The sequence below is a fragment of the Thalassophryne amazonica genome, chromosome 3, assembly GCF_902500255.1.
Source record: "Thalassophryne amazonica chromosome 3, fThaAma1.1, whole genome shotgun sequence".
NCBI lineage: Eukaryota > Metazoa > Chordata > Actinopteri > Batrachoidiformes > Batrachoididae > Thalassophryne > Thalassophryne amazonica.
In genome coordinates, this window is record NC_047105.1 from 6,947,842 (window position 1) to 6,970,622 (window position 22,781).

A 22,781-nucleotide genomic window follows, 5' to 3' on the forward strand; every position below is an offset into this window, starting at 1 on the left:
TTAAAGCTGCTGCTGTCTGACCCAAATGACATAAATCATCACAATGTTTGTGCATTTGGATTTAGCAGCACAGATGTCTGATGTGAAGGTGATATGAGGATTTTTAACTTTAAATAACAGTGTGGCTGAAGTTTGAACAGAACCACCGGATCAGTGGAACAGAGAGAGTTTAATGAACGTCTGCAGATGACAGCAGTGTCGGGGTTTGATATTTTGTCTGGTTTTCTGTTTTGTTTTTTGGTCTGTTTTGTTATTTTCTTTTTTGCTGTTTCGTTGTTTTTCTGTGTGTTCATTTTCTTGCTGGGATTTTCTGCTTGAGTCTGTCTGTTGCTGTCTCGCTTGTCTGTCTCTTGGTTCTTGGCGATGGGTGTTTCCCACTGTCTGGCCACGTCCTGGTTCTGGTGCTTTCTATGCACACCTGTTTCTGATTTGCTGATTGTCACCTGGGGTTATATAAGCTCACTGGGTGTGTTTGACCCTCACCAGATTGATGTCTTCTTGTACCTTCTATCCAGCTCTTGATCTTGTGTTCCATAGTCCTGCCTGCCTCGTTCTGTTCTCAACCTCCTGCCCAGTTTTTCCGACCTCCCCACAGCCTGATGATTGTCGTAGTGCTGCTGTTTTTTTGGACTTCCTTCTCGTGTACTGACCACTGCTATCCTCATCACAAAAGTCTTTCTACAACTACAGCTGTTTGTGTGAGCCTCACATTTGTGTCCAAATGTCTTTGAGAAACCTGTCTGTCAAGCAGCAGGAGTTTGTGTGACATATCAGCTGACTTTAGTGAGAAACAGAAACAGGTTCTCTTTGGGTTCCTCTGATTGGCTGAAAACAGGAAGCACATGGAGTGTTCAGTGCAAGACTTCATTGGAGACAGACGGACACTAAGACTCACCTTCAAACTAAATTAAAACCTGGAACCTGGAGAGGAACGACATCAGAGACTCCAAACACTGAAAATAAGTTTGACCAAAGCTCAAAATAAAAGTCAATTAAAAGAACTTTCTGGATGAAGGAGATGAAATTGACTGACTGCTGTCTGTTGTTAAAGACAGAAGATGTCTTCAAGGTCAGAGGAGGATCTCTGCTGTCCCGTCTGCTGTCAGGTCTTCAAAGATCCTGTTCTTCTGTCGTGTGGTCACAGCTTCTGTAAAGACTGTGGGAGAAGATGGTGGAGGGACAAACAAAGAAATGAGTGTCCATTCTGTAAGAGAAGATCATCAAGAGAAGATCCTCCTTGTAACTTTACTTTAAAGAACCTGTGAGTCCTTCAAGGAGCAGGACAGAAGGTCTACATCAGGATCTGAGTCTGTCTGCAGTTTGCACTCTGAGAGACTCAAACTCTTCTGTTTGGACCATCAGCAGCCAGTTTGTCTCATCTGTCAAGACTCACAAATCCACAAAGGTCACAAATTCAGTCCCATCAATGAAGCTGCTCAGGATCTGAAAGAGGAGCTTCAGGAATCTCTGAAACCTTTACAGGAGAAACTGAAGCTCACTGAGGAAGTTAAAGGAAAGTTTGTCCAAACAGCAGAACACATTAAGGTCCAGGCCCGACTCACAGAGAGGCAGATTAAGGAGCAGTTTGAGAAGCTTCATCAGTTCCTGAAAGAGGAAGAGGAGGTCAGGATGGCTGCTCTGAAGGAGGAAGAGGAGCAGAAGAGTCAGAAGATGAAGGAGAAGATTGAGGCTCTGAGCAGAGAGACGGCAGCTCTTTCAGACACCATCAGAACCACAGAAGAAGAGCTGAGAGCTGAAGACGCCTCATTCCTGCTCAACTACAAGACTGCAGTGGAAAGAGTCCAGCAGCGCCCCCTGCTGGATCATCCAAAGCTGCACTCAGGAGCTCTGATAGATGTGGCCAAACATCTGGGCAACCTGACCTTCAACATCTGGAACAAGATGAAGGAGATGGTCTCCTACACTCCTGTGGTTCTGGATCCAAACTCTGCTCATCAAGAACTGATCCTGTCTGAAGATCTGACCAGTGTGAGATGTGAACCAAGACAGAAGCTTCCAGAAAACCCAGAGAGGTTTGACTGCTATGCATCTGTCCTCAGTTCTGAGGGCTTTAATGCTGGAACTCACAGCTGGACTGTGGAGCTCAGAGACCAGACAGACTGGACAGTGGGAGTGATGACTGAGTCTGACCAGAGGAAGGGAGAAGAACTGTCAGAATGTTGGGGAGTTTGGTTGTTTAAAGGTGAATATGCAGCATTCTCCTCATCATCAGGTTCCTCCTCTGTTCTCTCAGTGACAAAGCTCAAGAGGATCAGAGTTGATCTGGATTGGAACAGAGGAAAACTGTGGTTCTCTGATCCAGATTCTAACACACACATTCACACACACTTTCACTGACACACTGTTTCCTCTCTTTGGCACATCAAGTTCTGAACCGGTGAAGATTTTACCCGTAAAAATCTCTGTGGTTTGTATTTAGTTCTGAAACTTAATAATATGTAATATTTCATGAAGAGTTTTCTCTGTTAAAATGAGATGAGTGCTTAAAGAAAAAAAATAGGAATATCAAGAAAAGTGTGAAATTAAATTCTGGCTTCATCTAATTCTGACATTAACAGACTGATTTTTATAATATTTTTTTTATTAATGTTTAATTTGTTAGTCCTGGTCGTTTCTCTCAGAAAAGTCTGATTTAATGTTTTGCCCCAACATGACAGTTTCTTTTTGGGGATCAATAAAATAATCTATTTATTTATTGATGTCTTTACTCACTGTTTCCGGTCTCAAGTCCATTTTAATACCAGGGCTGTGAAATGAAAATTGTGAAATCCGAGGAAAATTTGCAGGGGGGGGGGGCAGGGTCCAGGAGCTGGGGTCTGGGGCCCTTTTTCAAACCGTCTTTCTCTCCATCTTCTCTCTGTGCGACGTTGCTCCGTGACACAGACATGCTGCACAATTCTTCTTTTAAAAACTTGAAAGCTCTAAAAGTCGGGGATGCTACATTTAGCTTAAGCATTGCACAGGAGCTACACAGCGTTGCCGCAACAACCAACCAGTCCTGCTTTACGACAACTGTCGTAACAGCTACGCTTTGAGTGGCATTTTTCCTCCGCGAAACTCCGCGGATCCGAGGAAACTGATTTGTACGTATCTGTAACACACAGATCAGTGTCCGCAGACTTATAAAACTTACACTTTGTTGTAAAAAAGAGAACACTTTGCGATAAGCATTTTAAAAACTCAGTGATGTTCACGATTAAAGAGTACATCACTAACACCCCACCCCCCTCCCCATGATGAAATCCGCGGAATCCCGCGGAGTTTTCACAGCCCTGTAATACACTGTTTTATTGACCCCTAATTGTCCCTTAATTGTAGTCAGTGGGTGTAGAAGACGGATGGATAGATGGAGGTTTTATAGACCTTTTGGTGAGAAACCTTGTGTCACATAAATCACTATAAACTATCTGGATCTTGTTCCTCAGACTGGACACTTGTGTTGATCAGTTGACAATAATGATATTGTCCATCACTTGTTTGTTTGTTCATCTTGATTATCTTTTGCACTAAGTCCAGATGTTGAACACGGTGTCCTGTAAAAATCCACTGTTTACTTCTGAATCCACGTCTATTTGATGTTTTCTGATGTTCAAAATGCTTCAAACATCCAGGATGTTGTCCATCATGTTTGTTTGTTTATCAAGAACTGTGAGTTTCTTTGTTTAAGAGGATCAGAGTTGATCTGGATTGGAATGGAGGAAAACTGTGGTTCACTGGTCCAGATTCTAACACACACATTCACACATTCACACACACTTTCACTCACACACTGTTTCCTTACATTTACACATTAAGTTCTGAACCTGTGAAGATTTTACCCGTAAAAATCTCTGTGAGAACAGAACAGGAAAGTTTGACATGAAGAAAATGATGATTTTGAACGTTTACACCAGTTGTGTCCAAAGTATTCCAAAAAGGGCCGAGAAGGTGCAGGTTTTCTTTGCAGCTGCTGATTGCAGCAGGTGATTTCACTGATTAACATCACTTTGAACAGAAGGGATGAGTCCGTCACTGCTCCTAGTGGCTGGATGTTGTGTCTAACTGTAATTGGAAAGTGTCAATGCAGAGGACAAATTTAATTGTATGTATGTACAATGACAATAAAGGCTCTTCTTCTTCACTTGAAGATGTGTGTGTGTGTGTCTCGTGAACTAACTGCAGCAGGTGATTTCACTGATAGTGCAGCAGATAACTGAAACAATCATACAAATGGTGATACAAGCACCAAAGTTGGCACAAATACTCCTTAGACATTACTCTTTTGAAAAAACTAACTGGCCACTTGTATTTTCAATATGCGGCCACGTAGGGGTCACAGGGGTCAAAATTAAAAATGCTCAAATCATTTTGAAAACTACACCACATTATTTGTCTGATCGTAAAGATTCCGAAAAGGTATAGTTTGGACTATCTATGACTGAATGATCAGGAGTTATGGGGTAAAAACAGCAAAAATGGTGACAAAGGTCAGTTTCAGTTTGTACAGGGGTCAAAAGTTAAAGTTCCTTCAATTTTGGTAAAAAGTGATGCAAATTATTGGTTGAGCTAATAGGATTAATAAATGGAATAGTTTTGATTGTGTTGCATGTTTGGTCTCCAAAGTAAAGGTCAAACAAGGTCAATGTCCATTGGATTCTATGACATGTGACATATGTTACCCCGTAGCATAACAAAGCATGACACATGGCCCAAACTATTCCTTTTTAAAACCCTGTTGACTAATAATTTGCATCATTTTTTTTTACCAAAATTGGAGCAACTTTAACTTTTGACCCCCGTACAAACTGAAACTGACCTTTGTCACCATTTTTGCTGTTTTTACCCCATAACCCCTGATCATTCATAGTCAAGTCAAGTCATAGATAGTCCAAACTATACCTTTTTGGAATCTTTACAATCAGACAAATAATGTGGTGTAGTTTTCAAAATGATATGAGCATTTATAATTTTGACCTCTGTGTAATTCTTCAATTGACCCCTACCTGACCGCCTATTGAAAATTCAAGTGGCCAGTTGGTTTTTTCAAAAGAGTAATGTCTAAGGAGTATTTGAGCCAACGTTGCTGCTTGTATCACCATTTGCATGATTTTGCTCTAAATGTTCTCTTAGCTGCTGCACTATGATGAACTCATTTGCTCAAAGTGATGTTTAATCAGTGACATGACCTGCTGGAGTCAGCGGCCTCAAAGAAAACCTGCACCCTCTTGGCCCTTTCTGCAATACTTTGGACCCCACTGGTCTACACTAAATATCTGCTAATGAACTCGTTAAATTTGTCAACATTTGTAAACAAATATATATTTTCCAGTTTTTTCCAATCATCTTCTCACTTGTCTTCATCCCATGTCCACTTTGTCCAAACACTGAAGACATTCCCCTTTCAACTGTGGGAACTAAACTGTGGATCCTTTTGCTTTGCTTTGATCCAAAATGCATTCAGGGAAATTCACCAACACGTCTGTCAGTCACTGTTCACCAGCAGCTCTTCAACTACCACAAACTTTGCACACATTTAGAGATTCTGCTCAAACTTTGGCAGAATGTGTCACTTTTGGCTGAAATATGAAGTGTTTTTGGTGGTTTTAGTTCAATTTGCATGAAGGTTTAACTGATGCGTTCAGGTGCCTGTTTTAAAGCACAGCATGTTCAGAGTGAAAGTTCGTGGTTTGTTAGCATGATGTCTGAAGAACTAGTGGAGCAGTTTCCTTCATATTTATCATCAGGGTGGACTTGGATGCTCCCCGACACTTTGTTGTTGTTTTGTCCTCACTGACACTGCCTGTAAATAAAGACTATTTTCAGAGTAATAACTGGTTTGGATGTCAGAACAAAACGTTTTCTTTTCTTTTTTAGTGTAAAGGACAAATAACTCTGTCAGCACATCAACAGTGCAGATTACGAGGTCTGTGAGAAAAGTAACGGTCCTTTTTATTATTTTTTTTAACTATATGGATTTCATTCATATATTTTTACGTCAGACATGCTTGAACCCTCGTGCGCATACGTGAGTTTTTCCACACCTGTCGGTGACGTCATTCGCCTGTGAGCACTCCTTGTGGGAGGAGTCGTTCAGCCCCCTCGTCGGATTTTCATTGTCTGGAAATGGCGGAATGATTTGGAGTTCTTTTCCATCAGAATTTTTTCAGAAGCTGTTAGAGACAGGCACCTGGAAACCATTCGAAAAATTTATCTGGCTTTCGGTGAAAATTTTACCTGCCTATCTTGGCTTTCAATGCTTACCAGTCCAGTAAGTATCAGAGAAATTGTGGAGAGCTGGACATGTCCAAACTTGTCTTCTGATACACCGAAACGGAGGTGTTCCGTTGTCTCGCTCGACCAGTGAATCAGTCGTGATGCGCGAAGCCTCCGCTCGGCTTTCCATGACAAAATCTCTTGTTAAAAGTGAAATCTGCCGGAAAATGGCTGATGTCCAGCTCTTGTGATAACCAGAGAAAGTGCACACGACGGTCCCGGCTCCACACAGCCATCCGTTTAGAAATGATCTGGTGTTTTCTGCCTCGTTGTCGCAGCTCGGAGCACGGCGCGCCAAGCGCCATTCTGGGCCATCCTTAAAGTGACAGTAACAGACCTTATTCTCTGTGAAGCCCGTAAAATTTTCACCGAAAGCAAGATAAATTTTTTGAATGGTTTCCAGCTGCCAGTCTCTAACAGCTTCTGAAAAAATTCTGATGGAAAAAAACTCCAAATCATTCCGCCATTTCCAGACAATGAAAATCCGACGAGGGGGCGGGAGCACTCCTTCCACAAGGCGTGCTCACAGGCGAATGATGTCACCGACAGGCGTGGAAAAACTCACGCATGCGCACGAGGGTTCAAGCTTGGCTGATGTAAAAACATATGAATGAAATCCATATAGTTTTAAAAAAAAATAAAAAGGACCTTTACTTTTCTCACAGACCTCGTATCTTTACGTTGTTCTCTGACGTGAGGAATAAAAGCGCCTCGTTAATGTTTCCTCCTGATCAGCGACATATGTAAATGAAATATCTGTGAAATACTTTTCATGACATAACTTGTTTTAATAAATGTCAGGTTTTGTGTGAAACGCTGATTAGACTTTAATGACGGTTAATTAACAGCCACACTGAGCTCTTACAAGTTAAAACAGTTTAAAATGTTTGATTCATGATGTTTTTCATCCAGATTTTCATGTTCAATGGGCTTATTTTACAGAACTTAAGTGGTCTTGTATCCAATACTATGATTATTAAAGGGGTCATATTGTATCAATCAATCAATCAATTTTATTTATATAGCGCCAAATCACAACAAACAGTTGCCCCAAGGCACTTTATATTGTAAAGCGCCTTGGGGCCTTGACTCTCAAAACAGAGTCGCCAATAACCAGAGTTTGATCCTCGGCGGGTGTGTCACCGAGTGGGGAAAAACAGTTAGAAATGTGAACGGGTTGGCGGTGTACACGGGGCTTCTGTTTAGGGCTACGCTTCCTCCTCACAGTCACCCAGTCGGCCTGCTTTCCCGGCTGCTCGGGATCTGCCAGAAGTAAACTAACGGCGGCTAAGCTACCTTGGTCTGCACCGACTACAGGGGCCTGGCTAGAATTTTCCACGGTGCGGAGCCGAGTCTCCAATTCACCCAGCCTGGCCTCCAAAGCTACGAATAAGCTACACTTATTACAAGTACCATTACTGCTAAAGGAGGCCGAGGAATAACTAAAGATTTCACACCCAGAGCAGAAAAGTGCGGGAGAGACAGGAGAAGCCGCCATGCTAAACCGGCTAAGAGCTAGTAGCTGTGCTAAGCTAGCGGATTCCTAAAAACACACAAAGTGAATAATGTGTAAATAATTTAGAGGTGATTCAGCAGAAGGAGTGCTTTAGTTAAGGCACGTGAAGATTACACTGTGAAACAAATCGTTATCTAGTTAACTAGATCAATCTACCTACTCAGATTAAACAGCTAACAGATACAGAAAAACACCACTGTGCTCCGGAACAGGAAGTGATACAATACCGCAGTGAGAGCCAACCACCAGTAGGTGGTTGGCTCTCCAAATGTATGAAGGGTGGAAAAAACAAAGTTAAACACAATATTCCTGAAAGTAGATATCAAACATCAGCAATTGTGTCTTCTAATTTGAGGACCACCAACACTGAACCACTTTCCATCACTCTCTAAAGCTTCGTGAAAATCTAGCAAAGATGAAAAGCAGCTTTGCAGCAATATATACAATTACTAGACTGGAATAACCGGCTGTCTTTACAGCAAGATAAGATTACTAGTCTAGAATATCTACTCCTTGCTACCTGACATGCACTTTGAAATCCTGTCACCCTTAATGGATGAGCATATGAGCTTTTCAGATAGAATTACTGAGATCATGTACATGGGATGAGAAGACCACAGCTTCAGTTACTGTCATTTCAATCCCAACTGACATCTTCAGTCAGACAAAAAGGTCTGCATTCATTTCCATGTGCATTTATATTCTGCTCAATTTTTTCCTCACAGTGTTAAATGTGATGTGTTTGAGTTCATGATTCCCTCAGACTACTGAAAAAAAAAAAAAAAAAAATCAATTTATAATCTTCACCTAATTTCAAATATTAAATATTTGCTCCACCACAACAACCATGGTCTCTAAACAGAAAATATTACTTACTTCTTGCTGTTTAATTCTAGACTGAGTACTCAGAGAGCACCAATACTTCACACGTATATCTGCAACTATTGGAGATCAATTTTAGCAGGATTGTGGAAAAACTACAAAACTGATATGCATGAAAGTTGGTTAAAAGGGTATGTGCCAAGGAAGAAACCAGGAACTTTTGGAACAGATAGAGTTCAGAGAGTGGATCCAAGAATTTTATATATCGTAATGTTCAACATTTTTCTGAATTTTCAACAGATACTATAGATGCTAGCACCCTACATATGCCTATTTGTTTTGTTTTGTATTATTTGTATTTATTATAGAGTGCTTTGTGAGACATCCTGAGACTTTGTGAAATTCCTACTAAGTTGTTGGCCAACACACAAGCACCATGAGGACTGTGCAGAAAGGAGTCCACTGCACATCAGTAAGGAAAGGTTCACTCACCGTGACTTTGCAGATGATGTTTAGATCTTTATGGTTAAAGCTGGTCAGTTAAAGCTGTGATTCCAGCATTCAAGAAATTGAGTAAGAATTTGAGTGTCTGGGTTTGCAATCATCCTGGATCAAGACTAAGTACTAGTTGAGTGATCGCATAAGAAGGAGACTATAAGGGAAGCCACCACGACACCCATGAAAGATCTGAAGCAGTTACAGACTTCTGTGGTTGTGACTGGAGAAACTATGCATAGTGCACAGTTTGTCTGTTGCATCACCACTTGTACAGTGATCAAGGAAGGATTTTCTTTCAAAGGACATGTGAAGTTTCCAAGAAGGCACATGGGAGACTTGAGCCTATAGATTTGATCTATTTTCTTGTATGAAATTCAGAGGAGAGTTGTAACTTTAATGCAGAACTTGTGAAAATGACATAAACTCAAGAATAGTGTTAGTTCAACCATGAAGACTTACGAGATGAAAAACTGGCACATTTATTTCATAGATTTAAATTTTACGAATAAAACATACTTTGTTTTGGGGTTTGTCTCCATTCTTCATGGCTTGGGGGTACACTGAACTCGAATCCTGCTGTCGGAAGAAGGCAAGCAGGAGTGGCAGTGGGATGGAGAAAAGTGTGACACAGGATGCAGACCAGGGTGCACACAGGAACTAAGTAATGGCAAGAAGAGGAAGAGGCAGAGGTGAGGCCAGAAAGTGACTGGGACCAATGGGAGGTGCAACAGGAAGCATTGGGGCAGAGGAAGCAAAGATTCAGACAGTGTCTGCAAACAGCCAAGAGGTGAGTCAGGATTGACATCTTTAAATGGCTTTAATGTTTGGTCAGCTGCTTCTGTTCAGATATGCAGGTGTAATTATTTAGCGAAAGTGAAACAAAGCTAAAGCCTGAGTCTTCCTGGTAGAACCTATGGTGTGCTATATTTCTTTCAACCATACTGTGATCACAAAGGACACACAAACACAAAGGATCACAAACACTAAAAACTCATTTAGAACAGAAGAAGCAAACATAAGAAACTCTACAATTGTTTTTATTTAGATCACTGCTGACTCTGCAGCTTTGGTTTTTGCTTTTTACTTCTGCAAACAAAGTTGGGTAAAGGTTGCCAATTTCAATTTAATTTCAATTTATTTTCATTTATATCACACCAAATCACAACAAAGTTGCCTCAAGGTGCTTCACACAAGTAAGGTCTAACCTTACTAACCCCCAGAGCAAGAACACAGGTGACAGTGGTGAAGAAAAACTCCTTCTGATGATTTGAGGAAGAAACCTCAAGCAGACCAGACTCAAAGGGGTGACCCTCTGCCTTGGCCATGCTACAGACACAGTTGACAAAACGATTCATAAAATGAGTATACAGGAAATTTTGCCGGTGCACAGGACGGGAGGGTTGCAGAAGTAGACACCACACCCATCTCTGCATGGAGCTGCACCTCAAACAGAGAGAAAAACAGAATCAGGCATCAGAAAGACAACAAATACACTATAATCTGTCAGCATTAAGCACTGTGTTTTTGCTTCTGTTTGTTTGTTTGTCTGTTTGTCTGTTAGCAGCCTGGAGCCAACACGTTTTCATATATTAGGAAATTTTTACTGAAGATTCATATCCCAATTGGCAAGAACTGATACAATTTTCAAGGTAAGTGGTCAAAGGTCAAAGCCAGGAAAAATTTACTGCACATTATACACTAGTAATTTTGCCAATGTTGTTCTGAAGTGTCATGAAAGTAAACTATGTTAAATGGTTTAGGTTTAGGATCAGGATAAGGGTTTAATTTTTCTGAAATACGAGGGTAGGCTGAAAAGTTCTAAGGCTCCCCATGAAGGAGTAATGCATTAACTGCATTATAGTGAGCCTTAGAACTTTTCAGCCTACCCTCGTACATATAAACTATTATCATATACCTATAAATGATACGCTAATATGATTGGACAAAACACTAAAGAATAAATAGCAATACACCCTTTTCATGGACGGGTAATATTTTTCATACCACCCGAGTAATCAACCAATCTAGACAGCGGAGCGGCACCACAACGAAGAGACGTGGTCAGAGGAACTGTGAAATACTGGTGAGTCATGATTAATAATTTCTTACGTGTCCAACCTCGTAGGTTGATCGTTAAAATTGAATTTGTTAGTTCTAAAAGCCATCATAATTATTTATAGGAAACCATTCTGTTTTTTTTGTTCTAAGGTTTGAGCTTGAGTGTTTACACAGGAGAGAAAAGTGAGAAAATGTTAAGGCCTGTTTGAGAAAAGTGTATAAAGTTTGTAGTGAGGGGTTTTACAGCCTTAAAACATCTATAATAATTGTAAAAAATAACGCTGACTACTTCGCAGATTTCGTAACTCCCACGATAAACGAGGGACCACTGTATATGATAAAATCGTTATCAAGTTGTTCAATGAATATGGCTTTTTACAGCCTTCGGGAAACCATACAAAATTTATCATTTATAGGTATATGATAAAATCGTTATCAAGTTGTTTTACCAATGACTATGGCTTTATACACCCTTCAGGAAACCATACAACATTTATCATTTATAGGTATATGATAAAATCGTTATCAAGTTGTTTTACCAATGACTATGGCTTTTTACACCCTTCAGGAAACCATACAAAATTTATCATTTATAGGTATATGATAAAATCGTTATCAAGGTGTTTTACCAATGACTATGGCTTTATACACCCTTCAGGAAACCATACAACATTTATCATTTATAGGTATATGATAAACAGTGTTGCCACAGTTACTTTGAAAAAGTAACTTAGTTACTTTACTGATTACTCAATTGTAAAAGTAACTAAGTTAGATTACTAGTTACTTTTTTAGTTACTTTTCCCAGCTGCCGACAACAACCCTCTGCCACCTCAACATGACAATGATACCTGTTTTGCCAAAACTCACTTTATAGTCACCCTTTCTTGACTTCAATGAAAATAAATACTTGTTTTATAAAAAGTAAAATAAAGACGTCTTTCTTGACCTCATATTTAACTGTTGACAGCACTGTAACAGTAAAACTTGCAATTTCGAGCCTACATTGTTTATAAAGGTAACTATTAAATTCTAACATTTTTCTAACATTTAAATTCTCTCTAAACATTTTACTTGTCGAAATTATTATTATTTTAAGCAATATTAGTTGTAGTAAAAAACGGCTTCAAAATTGCACCTTTAATCTAGGGGTGTTGTGGGGGGCACATCCTTGCCCCACGCCCCCATTCCATCTGGATTCGCCCCTGCTTTGGCGTTTGAGCACAAAGAATGGATAACATTTATTTATGCAGAAAACAGGACCAGATTTACAGGTAAGAAAGTTTTATTGCGTTTTCACATCATGTGGTCCTCAGAAAGAGAGTTTAGGTGCATTTGAGTGGAAAATAGTGTTACTTGTTGACGCGTCGCGGAGGATCAGCTGTTTTTAGCGAGCAGATACAGAGCGGCTCAGCTCAGAATTCTAAATAAAGGAGGAAAAAAAGTATAAAAATGTCTTTGTAAAGTTCAGTGCAGGTGTGCTGATCACCGCGCTTTAAGAGGTGAGGACGAGTCGAGCAGCTGCAAAAAACCGCGGATTAAAAGCTCACAGCTCGCTTAAAGTGGGCAGTTCAGTCGAACCCCGACCTCCTGCCCACGGACCAAGTTTAATGCTGCTATCGACCCACAATGAAAAATAATAGTAACGCACAGTGACATGGAGAAGTAACTTTAATCTGATTACTGATTTGGAAAGATTAACGCGTTAGATTACTCGTTACTAAAAAAAGTGGTCAGATTAGAGTAACGCGTTACTAAGTAACGCGTTACCAGCATCACTGATGATAAAATCGTTATCAAGAATAGTGTGACAGCGGTGAGATGCGCAGTCGGAATGACACTCATTCAAGGTGGAGGTGGGATTACACCAAGGATCAGCTCTGAGTCCTTTCTTGTTTGCAGTGGTGATGGACAGGTTGACAGATGAGATCAGACAGGAGTCCCCATGGACTATGATGTTTGCAGATGACATTGTGATCTGTAGTGAGAGTAGAGAGCAAGTTGAGTCTGGAGAAGTGGAGATATGCTTTGGAGAGAAGGGGAATGAAAGTCAGTAGAAGCAAGACTGAGTACATGTGTGTGAATGAGAGGGAGCCCAGTGGAATAGTGCAGTTACAAGGAGTAGAAGTGGTGAAAGTAGATGAGTTTAAATATTTGGGGTCAACTGTTCAAGGTAATGGAGAGTGTGGTAGAGAGGTGAAGAAGAGAGTGCAGGCAGGGTGGAGTGGGTGGAGAAAGGTGGCAGGAGTGATTTGTGACCGAAGAATATCAGCAAGAGTGAAGGGGAAAGTTTACAAAACAGTAGTGAGACCAGCTATGTTGTATGGTTTAGAGACATTGGCACTAACAAAAAGACAGGAGGCAGAGCTGGAGGTGGCAGAGCTGAAGATGTTGAGATTCTCTTTGAGAGTGACAAGAATGGACAAGATTAGGAATGAACATATCAGAGGGACAGCTCAGGTGGGACGGTTTGGAGACAAAGAGAGGCGAGATTGAGATGGTTTGGACATGTGCAGAGGAGGGACCCAGTGTATATAGGGAGAAGGATGCTGAGGATGGAGCCACCAGGCAGGAGGAGAAGAGGGAGACCAAAGAGGAGGTTCATGGATGTGCTGAGAGAGGACATGCAGGTGGTTGGTGTGACAGAGGAAGATACAGAGGACAGGGTGAGATGGAAACGATTGATCTGCTGTGGCGACCCCTAACGGGAACAGCCGAAAGACAAAGAAGAAGAAGAAGAAGATAAAATCGTTATCAAGTTGTTTTACCAATGAATATGGCTTTTTACACCCTTCAAAAAACCATACATTTATCTTTTACAGGTATATGATAAAATCGTTATCAAGTTGTTCACCAATGAATATGGCTTTTTACACAAGTATAAAGCCATATTCATTGGTGAACAACTTGATAACTGATATTTCCACTTCCACACCACAGCTTTGCAAATTTCCAGGAGTGTTGTACAGTAGCAGAAATGCAATATGGTCCAGGTCCATTTCTATAATATTTCTAACTCCCAACGATTTACGAGGGACCACTGTATATGACAAAATCGTTATCAAGTTGTTCACCAATGAATATGGCTTTTTACACCCTTCAGGAAACCATACAACATTTATCATTTATAGGTATATGATAAAATCGTTATCAAGTTGTTCACCAATGAATATGGCTTTTTACACAATCCCATCGTCACATCTTCCGAAGAGGAAGCAGAGACTGGGAACTCGGAGGTGGACTCATCCATTACCCCTGCCGAAGTCACCGAGGTGGTTAGAAAGCTCCTCGGTGGCAAGGCCCCTGGAGTGGATGAAATCCATCCTGAGTACCTTAAGTCTCTGGATATTGTGGGGCTGTCTTGGCTGACATGCCTCTGCAACATTGTGTGGCAATCGGGGACAGTGCCTCTGGATTGTCAGACCGGGGTGGTGGTCCCTCTGTTTAAGAAGGGGGACCGGAGGGTGTGTTCCAACTATAGGGGGATCACACTCCTCAGCCTCCCCGGTAAGGTCTATTCCAGAGTACTGGAGAGGAGAATTCGACAGATGGTCGAACCTCGGATTCAGGAGGAGCAGTGTGGTTTTCGTCCTGGTTGCGGCACACTGGACCAGCTCTACACGCTCCATCGGGTGCTCGAGGGTTCATGGGAGTTTGCCCAACCAGTCCACGTGTATTTTGTGGATCTGGAGAAGGCATTCGACCGTGTCCCCCTGCGCACCCTGTGGGGAGTGCTCCGGGAGTACGGGGTCCGGGGTCCTTTGCTAAGGGCTATCCGGTCCCTGTACAGCCGCAGCAGGAGCTTGGTTCGTATTGCCGGTAGTAAGTCAAACCTGTTTCCAGTGCACGTTGGCCTCCGCCAGGGCTGCCCTTTGTCACCAGTTCTGTTCATTATTTTTATGGACAGCATTTCTAGGCACAGCCAGGGTGTAGAGGGAGTCTGGTTTGGGAACCACAGAATCTCGTCTCTGCTGTTTGCGGACGATGTGGTTTTGTTGGCTTCGTCAAATCAGGACCTTCAGCGTGCACTGGGGCGGTTTGCAGCCGAGTGTGAAGCGTCCGGGATGAAAATCAGCACCTCCAAATCCGAGGCCATGGTTCTCGACCGGAAAAAGGTGCTTTGCCCTCTTCAGGTCGGTGGAGTGTCCTTGCCTCAAGTGGAGGAGTTTAAGTATCTCGGGGTCTTGTTCACGAGTGAGGAACGGATGGAGCGTGAGATCGATAGACGGATCGGTGCAGCATCTGCAGTGATGCGGTCGCTGTATCGGACCGTCGTGGTGAAGAGAGAGCTGAGTAGGGGGGCAAAGCTCTCGATTTACCGATGGATCTACGTTCCGATCCTCACCTATGGTCATGAGATTTGGCTCATGACCGAAAGAACGAGATCGCGAGTACAAGCGGCCGAGATGAGTTTCCTCCGCAGGGTGGCTGGGCGCTCCCTTAGAGATAGGGTGAGGAGCTCGGTCACTTGGGAGGAGCTCGGAGTCGAGCCTCTGCGAATCCACGTCGAAAGGAGTCAGTTGAGGTGGCTTTTCTGGATGCCTCGCTGGAGAGGTATTCCGGGCACGTCCCACTGGGAGGAGGCCCCGGGGAAGACCCAGGACACGCTGGAGGGATTACATCTTTCGGCTGGCTTGTGAACGCCTTGGGGTTCCCCCGGAGGAGCTGGAGGAGGTGTGTGTGGATCGGGAGGTCTGGGCGGCTTTGCTTGAGCTGCTGCCCCCGCGACCCGACTCCGGATAAAGCGGAAGAAAATGGATGGATGGATGGATAAAATCGTTATCAATTTGTTCACCAATGAATATGGCTTTATACTTGTGTAAAATATTCATTGGTGAACAACTTGATAACTGATATTCCCACTTCCACACCACAGCTTTGCAAAATTCCAGGAGTGTTGTACAGTAGCAGAAATGCAATATGGTCCAGGTCCATTTCTATAATTCTGATTTGCAAACCATGCAGAACATAAAAACATCTGTTAATCCAGAATGATTAATAAGATTTTTTTTTTAAACCCTTGTATTAAAGCTGAAAGTCAAGACGCCTGGATTGCTTCATTTCAACTCCACTGTGGTGGTGTTCAGAGACAAAATTACAAAAATTGTATCAATGTCCAAATATTTATGGAGCTGTCAATTAAAAAATAATAATTCACATTAGTTTTAACAAGATCATATATTTCATGAAAAATAAGAAAATGTGCAAATGTGAATTGCAATATCTAAAAAAAAACTTTCCTAAAAGCTAAAATCTTCCAGATGTGTTGTGTTTTTGTGTTAACTTTGTCCTTCCAGCACCGTTATGACTGCATGCAGGTTTATCACATTATGAAAAGAAAAAAGAAAATGTCTTTGCCGTCTCTTTGTCCTCTGCAGCACTGCAGCAACTTCAGACATATGGCTTCAAGGTCAGTGCAAACACTTTTCAGAGTTTACACTCCCTGATTTTGCTGTACATCTCACAGTCGCCAACCTCATCATCGTGCACTCGCGTGAATTTTATGCACCTCAAATATAAACTTCAGCGCTCACAAATATGCATGCCCAGCTGATTTTAATCGACCTTGCCTATCGGGATCTTTTGTCACTGTGAGTGTGAACAGCTGCTGTGAGCTGTCTTTTCGGGGGGGGGGGCTGTAGACTGAAAGGGTAAATAATCAGTCATCCTCTGCAGCACCACTAGTGTCAGGAAGAGTGTGAGAAGAGTGAGGAAAGGAAATAGGCCAAACTATGTGCTACATGATGAGGTGACAGCAGCTGCAGTGTCACCTCAGGATTTGGATCAGCAGGGACCATAGCCCTCTCTCCGTGCGTCCGTGCAGTCCTCCATCCATCATCTAATCCTGCATGCACCCACACCGCCCCGTGACACTGTCAGGCTGAGCTGTTAACAAACTGTGTTGACAAAGCAAATGGCATCACCACGCTTCTTCACGAGCACTGAGACTGCATTATTTTAAACGTACAAAGTGGAGCACCGTACACATAGCGCGCTAACCGTCCGCCAACACGAGTTTCCAATTCCACAAAGTTTTACCTTGGAAAAAAAAATTCTAGAGCAAAGTCCTGTTAGAAGTGGCTTTTCATGAGCTAAATTCAATGTGATCAAATGTCAGGAGTATGAATTTACTTTATGCACTTGAATCAAAGTTTTTTGTGGTGTTGTCGGGGGGGGGGGGGGGGGGGGGGGTAGCAGCAATGTTTTCAGTTTCTGAATTCTTTTTCAGATAATTTTCACAAAACATTGGTTATCTCTGTTATGCACAATCTGTCATTGCTTTCTGGCAATTGGTTTCCGACTGATAACTAGAAGACAAACAGGCATAAAATTGGAACCTCCATCCAGTTTTGGTGGTGTAGGTAAATCCAAAACAGAAAAATGAGAGTGACTGAGGCGCTTTTGATTGAGATATAATGCAAAATGTACACCAAATGGGCTTTTCAGTATTAAACTCAAATGTCGACAAAATCCATAATCTGGATCAGATGCACATCAAACTTAGTCAGGTGATAGTGAGTGCCAGTCTGCACCTCGCTTTCAAATATGACAGTGATTGAGGAACGTTTGATTAAGATATAATGCAAAATATACATTAAATGGGGTTTTCAATATTAAATTCAAATGTCCACAAAATCTACACTCTGGATCAGATCCACATCAAACTTTATCAGGTGATAGTGAGTGCCAGCCTGCACCGTACCTTCAAATATGACAGTGATTGACGAACGTTTGATTAAGATATAATGCAAAATATACATTAAATGGGGTTTTCCACTATTAAATTAAAATGTCCACAAAATCTACACTCTGGATCAGATCCACATCAAACTTTATCAGGTGATAGTGAGTGCCGGCCTGCACCTCACTTTCAAATATGACATTGATTGAGGAATGTTTGATTAAGATATAATGCAAAATATACATTAAATTGGGTTTTCCACTATTAAATTCAAATGTCCACAAAATCTACACTCTGGATCAGATCCAGATCAAACTTTATCAGGTGATAGTAAGTGCCACTCTGCACCTCACCTTCAAATATGACAGTGATTGAGGCACGTTTGATTAAGATATAATGCAAAATATACATTAAATGGGGTTTTCAATATTAAATTCAAATGTCCACAAAATCTACACTCTGGATCAGATCCACATCAAACTATGTCAGGTGACAGGGAGTGCCAGTCTGCACCACACCTTCAAATATGACAGTGATTGAGGAACGTTTGATTAAGATATAATGCAAAATAAACATTAAATGGGGTTTTCCACTGTTAAATTCAAATGTCCACTAAATCTACACTCTGGATCAGAGCCACATCAAACTTAGTCAGGTAATAGTGAGTGCCAGCCTGCACCTCGCTTTCAAATATGACAGTGATTGAGGCACGTTTGATTAAGATATAATGCAAAATATACATTAAATGGGGTTTTCCACTATTAAATTCAAATGTCCACAAAATCTACATTCTGGATCAGATCCACATCAAACTTAGTCAGGTGATAGTGAGTGCCAGCCTGCACCTCGCTTTCAAATATGACAGTGATTGAGGAACGTTTGATCAAGATATAATGCAAAATATACATTAAATGGGGTTTTCCACTATTAAATTAAAATGTCCACAAAATCTACACTCTGGATCAGATCCACATCAAACTTTGTCAGGTGATAGTGAGTGCCAGCCTGCACCTCGCTTTCAAATATGACAGTGATTGAGGAACATTTGATTAAGATATAATGCAAAATATACATTAAATGGGGTTTTCCAATATTAAATTAAAATGTCCACAAAATCTACACTCTGGATCAGATCCAGATCATGCTTAGTCAGGTGATAGGGAGTGCCAGTCTGTACCTCACCTTCAAATATGACAGTGATTGAGGAACATTTGATTAAGATATAATGCTAAATATACATTAAATGGGGTTTTCCAATATTAAATTCAAATGTCCACAAAATCTACACTCTGGATCAGATCCACATCAAACTTAGTCGGGTGATAAGGAGTGCCAGTCTGCACCTCACCTTCAAATATGACAGTGATTGAGGAACGTTTGATTAAGATATAATGCAAAATATACATTAAATGGGGTTTTCAATATTAAATTTAATTGGCCACAAAATCTGTAATATGATTTAAACTTTGGCAGTCAATAAAGGACACAATCTTACATAACACTCTCAAATATGAAAGATATTTGATCTTTTTTGACAGAGGTATGAATTTTTGAAAATTCCTTCATTGTTAAAGGATAGAGATTTTTCCAAGATTTTTCCTGACTTTAGCCTTTGAACTATGACCTTGAAAACTGAATCAGTTCTTTAGGATATGAATCCTCTGTAAAAATTTCATAACGCTATTTGGAAAATTGTGGGTTCCCAGCTGTTTACAAACTAACAAACAGACAAAATCAGAACTTCTTCCCAACTTCTTTTTCACGAGATGTTGGTAACAACCAAGTAATCCATAGATGCAAATAATCCAAAACAAATAAGTACAGAAATTAGGTTATGTGTAATAACATAGAATGACACAAGGAAAAACTACTGAAAACACTTACTGAAATGTATTTAATACTTCATACAAAAGCCTTTGTTGGTAATGAAGCTTCAACACACCTCCTGCATGGAGAAACTAGTCACATGCATCGCTCAGGTGTGATTTTTGCCCATTCTTCCACACAAACAGTCTTCAAATCTTGAAGGTTCTGTGGACCTCTTCTATAAACTCTGACCTTTAGTTCTTTCCATAGATTTTCTATAGGATTCAAGTCAGGTGATTGGCTGGGCCATTCCACCAGCTTTATTTTCATTTTCTGAAACCAACTGAGAATTTCCTTGACTGTGTGTTTGGGATCATTGCCTTTCTGAAATGTCCACTCTCGTTTCATTTTCATCATCCTGGTAGATTTTTATCAAGAATGTCTTGGTACATTTTTAATTTATCCTTCCTCCAGTTATATGAAGTTTGCCTGTGTTGTCTGCTGAAAAACAGCCCCACACCATGATGTTCCTCACTCCAAACGTAACTGTTGGTAATGTGTTTTTGAGGTGATGTGTAGTGCCATTTATGGTGTGTCCTATGACATCCAAAGAGTTCAGTTTTGGTCTCATCTGACCAGACTACATCCTCCCAGTATTTCACAAGCTTGTCTAAATGTTGTGCAGCAAACGTTAAACAAGCTTCAACATGCTTTTTCTTCAGCAATGGAATCTTACCTGGTGAACGCGCATACAGGCCATAGCTGTTGAGTGCATTACTTATTGATTTTGTTTTGAAAAACAATTGTATCTGTGAATTCCAGGTCTTTCTGAAGTGCACTACAAGTGGTCCTTGGCTCTTGGGAAACTCCTCTGTCAGAAATCTTGCGAGGAGCATCTGGTCATGGCTGGTGTATGATGATTTTCTTTTCAATTCCGGATTACTGCCCTGACAGTGCTCACTGGAACATTCAGAAGTTCAGAAATCCTTCTGCAACCAATGCTTTTACCCATCAGTTGGGACTGAACCAGCTGATATTAATTTGCACTGACAAGGGGCAGGATTGCTTTCTAATTACTGATGGATTTCAGCTGGTGTTGTGACTTTGTCTTTTTGCACCTCACTTTTTTCAGGTGTTCAATACTTTTTTCCTGTGTCATTTCATATTGTCACACAAAACTTAATTTATGGGCATCTATGGTTTGATTTCTTTGGTATGTGTGGATTATGTGGGTTATTATGGACATCTGGTGAAAACTTCATGTCAATACCACCTTCAGAAATATATTTACTGAGAAAAATAGCAACGTGTTCAATACTCATTTTACCCGCTGTATATCTTGCCAATCCCTCGGTGGCAAGGAAGATCATCTCATCATCAATTACCATACAGGATAGTGTCGTGTACAGCTCAGTTTAGGTTTGTAAACTTGAAGAAACGAAGAAGCTTCACTGGAACTATAAGACATTTATTAACAGGACTGTCAATAAAATACACCTGCTCCGCTCTGTATCACATCCCTTCTGCGCCACCTGCCTTGCAGTCACAGCTTTATGTGCTCTTGCGCTTAGTGCCCCCAACAGGCAACCTTTGTCACTGCAAGAACAGAATGTTCCAAACACTGAAGATAGGAAATCTACATTCAGGGTTGATGTAGAGATGTCTGTACATGTGTTTGTTTAAGCTGGGAATGTCAGTGCATACCAACAAACACATGGTCCTTGACAGAGACTTAGCTTGGGCTGATTTCTGGGAAATCCCAAATGATCAGGGTCTAAGGACCTGCTGCAGCCATCATCCACTTTCACAGCCGTTGGGTTACAAGCCAACACCTCCCCACCCTCATCTGCTGCTGAGGACTTCTTGTTTCACCAGAGTCCCGTTCGCCATCTCATGTTCAGGGTTCCTGTTGGCCCTTCATGGCTATTGTAGTGTCCATGGGGTACATAAGGTCTCCACTATATTTCACCCCAACAGGCAATCCCCTGCTTGATCCATTGCCCAGGTGTCTTGATGCAGAAAAGGGGTTGGATTCTGACACCTCGTTCTTGTGCGTAATGCAAATCTTAATATTTAGATTTTACCAAATGAGGGTAAAAATGTGTATTATACAGCAATAATTATTGTTACTGAAACATCTGTGTAGGAAGACAACAATCTACAGTTGCAGGCTGCAGCTGTTCCTGACGTGGTTAAAATAAACATGGGAAAACATCAAATTCAAATGGTCAATCTGATTTTTTTAATGAAAGACGTGCGGGCGGATTGCAGCGTCGGCTCGCAGCCGCCGCGACGCTCCGCCACAGGAAAAACACCTCTGTTGGAAGCCTTAAGGACAAGTTGGAACATCTCCAGCTGATAAACAATTTCTCATATACTCACTCCACTGAAAGCCATCAAAAGCCAACTGGATTTTATCAAATGGTTATCAACACGGAGGTGTTTTTCCTGTGCCGCCGCGCCGCGTCGGCTGCGTCCCGACGCGCGGACCCGTCCGCACGTCTTTCATTAAAAAAAATCTCCTTTAACAGTGGAATATCCGGATAAAATGCTGAAACCGACTTCTTCTGAAACTTCTCTGTTCTCTCACGACGTCCTGGATCAATAGAGCCTGAAATGTGGAGGTTTTCAGCTTGAAACAGGCTGATGACGCCGCCTGAGAGCGCTGAGCGACGTCTCGCACCGTGGGAAGTCCTTAAAGTGACAGAATCACCTCAAAATCTCTCATCAGCTGTTAAACTTTTCACTGAAAACCAGCTTAATTCTTCAAACCGTGTCCACTTCAATGTGTCTCACAGGTTTAGAAAAAATTTTGATCAAACAAAGCGCCAGTCTCTCAGCAACTTCTCAGACAAAGGAATTCCGACGAGGGGCTGGACGACTCCTCCCACAAGGAGTGCTCACAGGCGAATGACGTCACCGACAGGTTGGAAAAACTCATGCATGCGCACGAGGGTTCAAGCATGTCTGACGTAAAAACATATGAATGAAATCCATATAGTTTTTGAAAAAAATAAAAAGGACCTATACTTTACGGACAGATCTCGTATTCAGCCATGACTTTGTCAATACAAAGATGTCACTACTTCATTGGTAAACAACACAAGTGTTAGGAAGCATGGAGCA

The 22,781-nt window shown here is 41.4% G+C and overlaps 1 protein-coding gene across 1 annotated transcript; it reads left to right on the top strand.

The window, feature by feature from the left end:
* The first annotated feature begins 872 nt into the window (after positions 1 to 872).
* LOC117505846 (nuclear factor 7, ovary-like) lies at positions 873 to 3,899 on the top strand. The gene is given in 4 exon segments (XM_034165378.1): positions 873 to 963; positions 1,056 to 1,258; positions 1,260 to 2,337; positions 3,758 to 3,899. Coding segments are annotated over 3 exon segments (1,404 nt in total). The 5' UTR covers positions 873 to 963; positions 1,056 to 1,058; the 3' UTR covers positions 3,884 to 3,899.
* The last annotated feature ends 18,882 nt before the right edge of the window (positions 3,900 to 22,781 follow it).